Source organism: Bison bison, unplaced genomic scaffold (genome assembly GCF_000754665.1).
Source record: "Bison bison bison isolate TAMUID 2011002044 unplaced genomic scaffold, Bison_UMD1.0 scf7180017864221, whole genome shotgun sequence".
NCBI classification, from domain to species: domain Eukaryota; kingdom Metazoa; phylum Chordata; class Mammalia; order Artiodactyla; family Bovidae; genus Bison; species Bison bison.
The window spans coordinates 2,032,035-2,041,928 of record NW_011494793.1 but is presented as its reverse complement, the minus strand read 5'-3'; the positions used below and the strand labels follow the sequence as shown (position 1 = coordinate 2,041,928).

The 9,894-nt window shown below is 50.0% G+C and overlaps 1 protein-coding gene across 2 annotated transcripts in view; it reads left to right on the top strand.

Moving 5' to 3' along the window:
• Positions 1–9,894, top strand: part of IL12RB1 (interleukin 12 receptor, beta 1) — a 17,702-nt gene that overhangs the window by 2,885 nt on the left and 4,923 nt on the right. For both annotated transcript variants that reach the window (XM_010845660.1, XM_010845659.1), the window contains exons 4-12: positions 34–203; positions 1,469–1,608; positions 2,020–2,053; positions 2,757–2,879; positions 3,638–3,720; positions 4,558–4,795; positions 8,072–8,239; positions 8,913–9,050; positions 9,532–9,687. In XM_010845660.1, coding sequence (XP_010843962.1) covers positions 34–203; positions 1,469–1,608; positions 2,020–2,053; positions 2,757–2,879; positions 3,638–3,720; positions 4,558–4,795; positions 8,072–8,239; positions 8,913–9,050; positions 9,532–9,687 — 1,250 coding nt within the window. The remainder of the gene's footprint in view (positions 1–33; positions 204–1,468; positions 1,609–2,019; positions 2,054–2,756; positions 2,880–3,637; positions 3,721–4,557; positions 4,796–8,071; positions 8,240–8,912; positions 9,051–9,531; positions 9,688–9,894) is intronic.

The following is a 9,894-nucleotide window of genomic DNA, read 5'->3' as shown; positions in this document are numbered from 1 at the left end:
CGAGCCCCAGCCCCAATCCCTCCCTCCCCGCAGCCTCCAGTCTGGCCGCTGTTGCTACTTTGCCACAGGCTCGGCCACCAAGCTGCAGTTCTCCGACCAGGATGGCATATCCGTGCTCCACAATGTCACTCTCTGGGTGGAATCCCGGGCCGCCAACCGGACAGAGAAGTCCCCCAACGTTACCCTGAACCTCTACAGCTCAGGTCAGCACCCTGCTCTCCTCCCCACGACCCTCTCCTCACCGAGAGAAGCTTCTGGTCCCCAAGCCAAGACCTGAGCCGGGGTTGGGGGGATTCTGGGTCTCTGGCAAGGGGTTGGATAGTGCCAGCTGTTTTCCCATCCAACACTGCCCTATGACTTGGCAGAGTCTTTCATGGTTCCCTTACCGATCCCCTACTACTGGACATTTAGGTAGCTTCTGGTTTCTCCTTGATACCGTAATGCTCCCAAGATCCTATTGGGTCTTTAGAATCTGTTTTTGTTAATCAACAACACACGCTTGGTTTAGATGTATTGAGCTGCCACTGTGTGCCATGCTCAGTCATAAAGGACACGGATAAGGCCAAAGGAGGTCAGAGCCCAGGGCTGGGACGAGGGAGGGGTGAATGAGGCACCCTCCTTGGCCACAGAACTTAAGGGGGGGTGGTGGCGAAAAACCTCAGTAGTCAAGATAAACGGTATCAGGATGCAATGTTTAAAAAAATTTATATTGATGCAAAAAAAAAAAAAAAAGAAGCCATGACGAACAAAATATCAAGATTTTAAATAAAGAGAGGATCTGACCCTGTATTTGTACAACCCTGCCTCACTCTCCTCACCCTAATCCAAACCCTATCCCTGCTTCATGGAGCCCAGATTCAAGTAGGGTGATGAACAAGGCTTCATGGAGCCCAGATTCAAATAGGGTGATGGACAGGGAATGATCATTACACATGATGAGATACTGCTGGCAGATCAGGAAGGCCCCTGGTTCAAGCTGAGTCCTTGAAGGATGAAAAAGATCCAGCAGGGATAAAGATAGGCAAGTGTGGCTCAGGCAGCAAAGTGCCAAGGCCCTGAGGTAGAATCAAACACCATTGACCAAAAGACAGGAAGGGTGACAGATGTCTCTCCTTAGGTCAGGCTCCCTGAAGTGAGTTTAAAAAGCTAGCAAGAGTTCCCCGATAGTCCTCCAGAAACATAGAACCAGTTAATTACTCTCTCATCAGCAATTTACAGAAGTATGTCTCACCATAGCTTTGCCAGCAATGAGTATTAATATTTTAAAGACATTTTTACTAACAGGATCCTGTGTATGAATCTTGACTCTTTGACTCATAGAATCCCAGGCGTAGAGGGGTCTTGCTGGGGTGGGCCTTGGGGCTTTCTCTGGACCAGGAGGATCACGTGCAGGTTTTCTGGGATTTTCAGGACCAGCAACTCACACACACGCCTGCTTCCCTTCCCCAACCCCCACCTCTGCTTCCAGTTAAATACGACCCTCCCCCAGAAAACATCAAGGTGTCCAAGTCAGCAGGGAAGCTGCGTATGGAGTGGGAGACCCCAGCCCGCCAGGATGGTGCCCAGGTACAGTTCCGGCACCGCACACCTGGCAGCCCGTGGAAGCTGGTGAGTTTATTCCCCGGATCAGCGGTTTGGACAGGGCACAGGGCACCTTCACATTTCCCCCATCAGCTTTGCAGTCTCTGTATCTATCACCCCTTCCACCCAGCCTCCACTCTTGCCCCATAGTTAGCCTCTGGGGTTTGTCTCTGACTTGAAGATCTGATTACGACTGCCCTTGCTCACACAAACCAGGGATTGAACCTGCATCCCCTGAGTTAGAAGGCAGGTTCCTAAGCACTGGGTCACCATGGAAATCCTTCATTTGCTTTTCCAAGGATGTCCTCTCGTTGTTCCCAGATCCAGTCCAGGGTTCTGTGTGGCATTTAGCAAAATAATTGTTGAAGATTTCAAAAGAGCTAACTAATATTTTCAACACCAAATGTAAAATCATGGATAAATATGATCTCATTTTAGGGTGACTGTGGACATCAGGATGATGCTGGCTTCGGTGAGAATAATAATGAATAATGACAGCAGCAGCAAGTTAGCACTAATTAGGCACCCACGGTGTGCTAGTGCTAAGTCGCTTCAGTTGTGTCTGACTCTTTGCGACCCTATGGACTGTAGCCCACCAGGCTCCTCCGTCCATGGGATTCTCCAGGCAAGAATACTGGGTGGATTGCCAAGCCCTCTGCCATGGGGTCTTCCCAACTCAGGGATCAAAACTGCATCTCTTTACTGCAGGTTCTTTACTGCCGAGCCACTGGAGAAGCCCCCACTGTGTCGTAGGCCCAGTGCTAAATTCTTTGTAGACTTGTGCCCCCTTGTAGTTCAATGCTGGATGATTCCCACAGGGGAGGAAACACAGGCTTGAGAAGCCCAACAAGCCCAAGGTCACATCCCAAGGAATGGTATTGCTGAGACTCGAACCCCAGACAGTGTAAGAAGTGGGTGATCCCTGAGGCCCCAGAGCACAGGACCTGGCCTATTCTGACTGTCCTTGTCCCCAGGGTCTGGCATGCAGGTACCTCTCAAATAATGCATGAACACAGTTGGCACTCAATAAGTGCATGGACACAGTTGATGCTCAATAAGCGCACATACAGTTGGCGCTTCATATGTACATGGTGGCTAAGTGACCATCCCAAGCTCTGGGTACTGCTAGCTGTGGGACAGCCCCTTGGCCTGAAGTTTGTTCTGCTTCTCCTCAGAGTCATGCCTCTGCCCCTTGGAGATGGACATGGCCCAGGAATTCCAGCTGCGGCGGCGTCTGGGGCCAGGGGTCCCCAGAGGTCCCTGGAGCAGTTGGAGCAGCCCTGTGTGCATCCCCCCTGGTGAGAAAACCCTGGGCCACAGGAAGGGAGACAGGCATCCGAAAGATGGTAGTGGGATCAGAAATAAGGTGGCGAGTGTTAGCAATAAGGTGATGGGTGTTGGAAATAAGGTGGCAGGACAAATTAGGGGAACCTGGTGCCAGGTGACAGGGCAGTGAGAGAGTTTCACTTTATATAATGCAGCCAACCTGTCATCTCAAAAGAAAACATTTCTCAGTCCTTCTCTCCTTCCGGTTAGTTTGGTGGGTTTTGTTCTCTGAAAGCTGAACAGGGAGTTGATGGGTGCATGTAGCTGTGCTGTGAAGATGGATTTTCCCAAACAACACAGGAAGCTGGAGCCTGGGCAGTTCCAGAGTGGACATGTAGCCCAAGGTGGGGGTGCAAGGGAGAGAAGGGGTGACTGTCAATATTTGGCCCCCACCCTTTGAACTGGAGCTTCCTTCTGTCAGCCCAAGAGTGTACCTGCTGGGAAACAGCTCCAGTAGTTGTTTCCAGATTTGTCTAAAAAAATCTGTAGTATTTAAAAAAAGGACATGATATAAAATTGACCATTTGAACCATTTTAGCCAATTGCATCAAGTATATTCACCCTCATGAGGTGGATCTCCATGTTTGCAGATTCTGAAAACTATGTAACCCGCAGAATCCTGTGTTTCTTGGGAGGGAGGGAAAAGGTCCCATGTCTTCATCCAGGGTCTGCAGGAGGTTGTGAGCCAGGGGACCACCCCCAGTGTCACTGTCTTGCTGTCTCATTGCAGAAACCCCTCCACAGGCTGAGGTGAGGTTCTCAGTAGAGCAGCTTCGCCCAGATGGGAGGAGGCAGGTGACCCTGCATGAGCAGGTAACAGGGTTGTCCTTGGGCTGTGGGTTAGCCTGGGAAGAGAGAGAAGGCAACAGGAGGCTAGAGTGGAAATGTGTAAAGCTCAGGGAGATGAACCGTGAAGGTGACTGAGACCGGAAAGACTGTAGGTTGAAATCTGAAGGCAATGGGGAGCCGTGGTAGGTGTGTGAGCTGAGAATATGGCTGGACTCAGGTGTTCACAGGCTCCCTGTGGTGGCCATCGGGAGAATAAATTGTGGGGGGCTCAGGTGGAAGCTGGGAGGACAGGAAGTAGTTGACTGTAGTTGGTCTGGATGGGAGATAATTTCTTTGAAGTCCCCCAAACAATTCATTAAGTATAGTCAAATGTACCTATTTTACAGAGAAGGAAACCGAGGTACAGAGGAAAAGTCTTCTGCCTGAGTCAGGGGCAAAAACATATGTTTCAACCCCTGATTTCACCATAATTGATTCAGCCAGATCCCCAGTGACCTGTCACAGTGAAGTTACAGGGAAGCTCCTTCTCTTCCTAGGTTTCCTATAATTTGAATCCTTTTTCTTAGAGAAAATTTCCAGACTTGAGGCAACTGGGTTCAAAGATGGAAACTTTTTTTCCCCCTGGCTTTCAGTGGGTTTTGCCAAATTATTCCCCCCTTCCCCCAGACCAACGATCAGTGAACGTGTCAGTTTCCCAACAGTCTTGCCAGCACTGAGGTTTACTAGTTTGTAAATTTTTGCTCAAGTCATCACCTGGGCCTGTGGATGAGTCTGTGTTCATGGGCTGAATCCTGATGTCAACCCATGGGGACAAGGAGCATGTTCAGGTCCCCAAAATACCATCTCTCACACTCATGACAGCTGCCCCAACTGGAGCTTCCGGAAGGCTGCCTTGGGCCTGACTCTGGGATGGAGGTGACCTACCACATCCATCTGCACATGCTGTCCTGCCCATGTAAGACCAGGGCCAAGAGGACTCTGCGCCTGAAGAAAAAGCTCGTCCTCTCGAGTGCTGCCTATGATCTGGCCGTCGTTTCCCGGAATCGCTTTGGCCTCGGCCCCAATCAGACATGGCACATTCCTGCCTGCATCCACTCAGGTGCCTTTGGCTGGGTGGTGGGAGGGCCCCTTGGAGCTGAGCGCATCTGAACCTCAGCTAGACTAGGTCAGACAAGTGAAGCACAAAAATTTAAGGGGGTGTCTAATTTAGGAGTGTATCAAAAGTTAGTCATCAAAAATGCATAGTGTTTTTAAAAAGGCATAGTGTTATAATGGAATGGTTCAAAAAATAATCTCACGGGCAAACTACAGCTCAGGTCAAACATTTGGTTTTGTAAATAAAGTTTTATTGGGACCAGAGGCAGGATCAGGGTGTCAAGTGAGGCAGGGTTGTACAAGAACAGGGCTGATCCTGTCTTCATTTAAAGTCTAGGCAATTTGCTCACTTTATATACAGGTATATGTATATTAAGGGCTTTCCAGGTGGCGCTAGTGGTAAAGAACCTGATTGCCAATGCAGGTTCGATCCCTGGGTTGGGAAGATCCCCTGGAGGAGAGCATGGCAACCCACTGCAGTATTCTTGCCTGGAGAATCCCATGGACAGAGGAGCCTGGGAGGCTATGGCCCATATAGGGTCACAGAGTCGGCCACAACCGAAGCGACTTAGCATGCACGCAGGCACATACATATATTAAATATATACATATATTTACATATAATGAAAAAATAAATGGTTATGATGTGGATAAAAAGGAATCCTTGCGCACTATTGGTAGGAATGTAAGTTGGTGCAGCTACTAGGGAAAACAGTATGTAGATTCCTCAAAAAATTAAGACTAGAACTACCATGAAAAGTGAAAGTGTTAGTTGCTCAGTCATGTCTGACTCTTTGTGACCCCATGGACCTGCCAGGCTCCTCTATCCGTGGAATTCTCCAGACAAAAATACTGGAGAGGGTAGTTATTCCCTTCTCCAGGGGGTCTTCCCAATCCAGGGATCAAACCCAGGTCTCCTACATTGCAGGCAGATTCTTTACCATCTGAGCTATATGATCCAGCAATTCCACTTCTGTGTATTTATCCAGAGAAAAGAAAAACATAATTGGAAACAACATATTCACCCCTATGTTCATTGCAGCGTTATTCACAAGAGCCAAGATATGGGAACATCCTAAATGATCATCAGTGGAGCAAAAAGATGCAGTGCATGTATACAATGGAGAACCACTCAGCCGTAAAGAGAGTGAAATGCTGGCATTTGTGACAGCAGGCATGGACCCTGAGGATATTATCCTTAGTGAAATAAGTCAGATGGAGAAAGATAGGCTGTAATTTCTCTCAGATGTGGAATATAAAAACCACCCCACAAACCAAACAAACTAACTGACTAACCAAATAAATAAACGGACAAACCAAAACAAACACATAGGCAGAGAGAAAAGAGTAGTGGTTACCAGAGGGGAAGAGACGGGGGAGGGGAGGGGTAAAGAAGATCAACTCTATGGTGACAGATGGAAACTACATTTTCCATGGTGAGCACACAGTAGGGTATTCAGAAGTTGAAATATAATGTTGTACTCATGAAACATACCATTATAAACCAGCTGCTGCTGCTGCTGCTAAGTCGCTTCAGTCGTGTCCAACTCTGTGCGATCCCATAGATGGCAGCCCACCAGGCTCCCCTGTCCCTGGGATTCTCCAGGCAAGAACACTGGAGTGGGTTGCCATTTCCTTCTCCAATGCATGAAAGTGAAAAGTGAGAGTGAAGTCGCTCAGCCGACTCTTAGGGACCCCATGGACTGTAGCCTACCAGGCTCCTCCACCATGGGATTTTTCCAGGCAAGAGTACTGGAGTGGGGTGCCATTGCCTTCTCCAGTATAAACCAGCATTACCGCAATAAAAAATAAATCTAAAATTTTAAAAATCAAGATTTATGTGTATGTATATACACATATATTTTATTGAGGAAAGGTTCACATGGCAAAATGAACCATGTTAACAAGCACACTTTGGTGCACTAATCGCATTCACAGTGTCATGCAACCATCACCTCATCTAGTTCCAGGACATTTCATCACCCCCGAAAGGAGACCCTGCCCCATTAGCCGTGACTTCCCATCCCCTCCCCCAGCCTCTGATTATCTCTGATCTCGTTTCTGTCTCTGTGGATGTTCCTGGGCTTTTTCATAGAAACTGATCCTATGCTTTGTGATCTTTTGTGTCTGGTTTCCTTCACTCAGCCTGATGTCTCCAAGATTTAACTACATTGTATCGTGTGTCATGCTTCATTCTGTTTTATGGCTGAGTAATATTTCGCTGTGTGGATGGGCCACACTTAGTTTATCTGTTTGTCCACTGATGAACATTTAAGCTGTTTCCATTGTTTGGCAACCCTGAACAATACTCAGTACATATTTTTCCATTCATTTCTATTTTAAAAAAATATTGCATTAAAAGAGCATTGATACTGATAACTGAATTCTTTGACACCTCCTTAAATTTCATGCCCAAGATAAGTGCCCTGCTTGCTTCACCTTAGTCATGATCCTGCTGAGCACCCAGCAGGGTGATTACGATGATGCCCATTTCAGAGATGGGACGACTGAGGCTCAGAGAGATGCAGCCACTTTGCCAGGGCGGCACATCAGGGAGTCTGTCAGTTCCTGGTCTGGTTTGGGCCATGGCCTTGCTATGTGACCTTGAGCTGGTGGCTCTCTGTCTTTGAGCCTCAGTTTTTATATCATTGATATAATTTGATATTGATGTGGCATGATATTGATATGATTTATATCATTGATCATGGTGACTGTAAAACAGCCCTGGCCTGGTGCATACAGTCAGAACTCAGTCAATGACAGCTGTTCTCTCTAGAACTGGAAGCAGTACCCACCTCTCAGGTTGGTGCTGATACCCTTGTTGTAGGGAGTGGCAGAGATGAGCCCAAGAGGGCTGAGTGGGTGTGTCCTCTGAGCGCTGGTCCGATGAGGAGGCCCCTCCCCCACCACAGCCACCCACTGCCGCAGCGCGAGGCCGGTGGTGGGCGGCCAGGCATCTGCTGGAGCGTCTGCTTACCAGCCTGGCAGGGTAGAAGTGGCAGCATAGGGAGCTCTGATGGTGGGCATCCTGGCAGAGAACCCGTGGTCAGGCTGGGGGAGGATTCGATTCATTCAAACGGCCGCTGCTGTCCCCTTGGGGCTCAGCCCCTAACTCGGCAGCCCCCAGCGCGGGGAGACAGAGTCAGATACAAACACTCCCGGCCCCCTGGGGGTTAGAGTTTGCCGAGAGAGTGGGATGGGGCTCTCAGAGCCTTGGGTGGGTGGTTGGGGGCGGGGCATAAGACCCCTGGTCTGACGCGCCTCCCTTGTTTTCTTCCAGAACCAGGGCTTCTGAATATCAGTGCCGGAGCCAACGGGACCACCATACGGTGGCCAGCCCGGGCCCAGGGAATGAGGTACTGCATTGAGTGGCAGCTCCAGGGCCAGGAGGAGAACCTTGCCGCCTGCATCGTGACGGCCCCCCAGGACCCGGACGCTGCTGGGACGGGTACGGTAGTTTTGGTTACCCTGCATCCTCCATTACCACTCCCAGTCAACTCAAACCTATAGGCATCCTCCATGTGGGGTATCTGAGGCCCAGAGAGCTCTTGCTACTTTCTCAAGGTCACACAGACAGGCCAAGACCTGTCAGACCCTCCTACTCGCACAAGTCTGGAGTTTCCTGCTGCAATCCTGGTTTGCCAGGGCTCAGCCCTGGGCAGGTTGCACCCTGGCAGGAAATGCGTCTCACGTCCCGGGGTGTTTGTAAACACTCACTGGTGCCAGGAAAGGTGGCAACTAGCAAGATGCTACTGGCAAATTAATGAGGCCTCTGGAGGGAAAGAGGGGGTACTGAATGGCCCAGGCAGCCTCTTGCTCTCTGCCCTGGTCTTGGCCAGGTCCCCCAAAATCCTCAGTCTTAGCCTGGCCCTCCAAGAGCTTCCAGCCATGGGAGACAGGCTGGACACAGACATCCCTGGCACCACAGAGTAAGAGCTGTGCTGGGATGCTTTGGGAGAGGGCAAAACAAAGGAATCCTGGAGGAATCCTGGAGGAAGGCACATTGGTGCAAGGGTTTTGAGGCATGAGTAGGAGTGTTCTAAAAGTTCCTGGTAGATGGCACAGGTGCAAAGATGGTGACACAACCTGTATACTGGCCTGGCCCTTGCTTATTCTTCCAGCAACTCACAGCTGGAGCCAAGAATCTGGGGCATTGGAACAGAAGGCATGTTACCGCATCACCATCTTTGCCTCTGCACACCCAGAGAAGCCAACCTCATGGTCTACGGTCTTGTCCACCTACCATTTTGGAGGCAATGGTGAGTGGCCCAAACCTGCAGGGTGGTCTCCACTGATCAGTGGTCCTTGGATATAAGGAATGGGGAATACCATTTAGAGGCACCTACTGTCTATCAAGGGCTGCCCAAAAGCCACTTAGAAGTCAGCTCAGTCAGGACATCCCTGGTGGTTCAGTGGTTAAGATTCTGCTTCTACTGCAGGAGGTGTGGGTTCAATCCCAGGTCAGGAAACTAAAATCCCACATGCCAAAAAAGACCCAAAAAAGTCAACTCAATTGACTTCTAAGACACCCCAAGAGGCACTGCCCCATTTTATAGGTAAGAAAACTGAGGCTCCGAGAGGGGAAGTGATGGTACCAGAGTAGTGCAGCCAGGATTTGAACCCAGACCCACTTGACTTGGTGGTCATGGTTCCCTGGGTCTCTGGACGGTACCAGCTGGGCAGGCGGAACATGCTGAGCCAGCACCCTTGGAAATGACTGTGGCAATGGTGTGATTGCAGCCTCAGAGGCCGGAAGCCCACAGCACGTGTCGGTGAGGAAACTCAGCCAGGATTCGGTGTCTGTGGACTGGACACCATCTCTGCTGAGCACCTGCCCTGGCGTCCTGAAGGAGTATGTTGTGTGCTGCCAGGAGGAGGACAGCAACCAAGTATCTGGTAGGTGAGGCAGCACGGGCCTGGCTTGCGGGGAAGGGGTCTGGGCTGGAGTCTGCCTTGCTATGTGACCCTGGGCACCTCACTGTCCCTCTCTGGGCCTTGGTTTCCCCACCCATAAAATGATAGAGTTGGACTCATCGTTTGATTGACCCTGACGGCAACTCCCATGGAGCAGGAATGACTGTCCCCATTCCACAGATGGGGAAA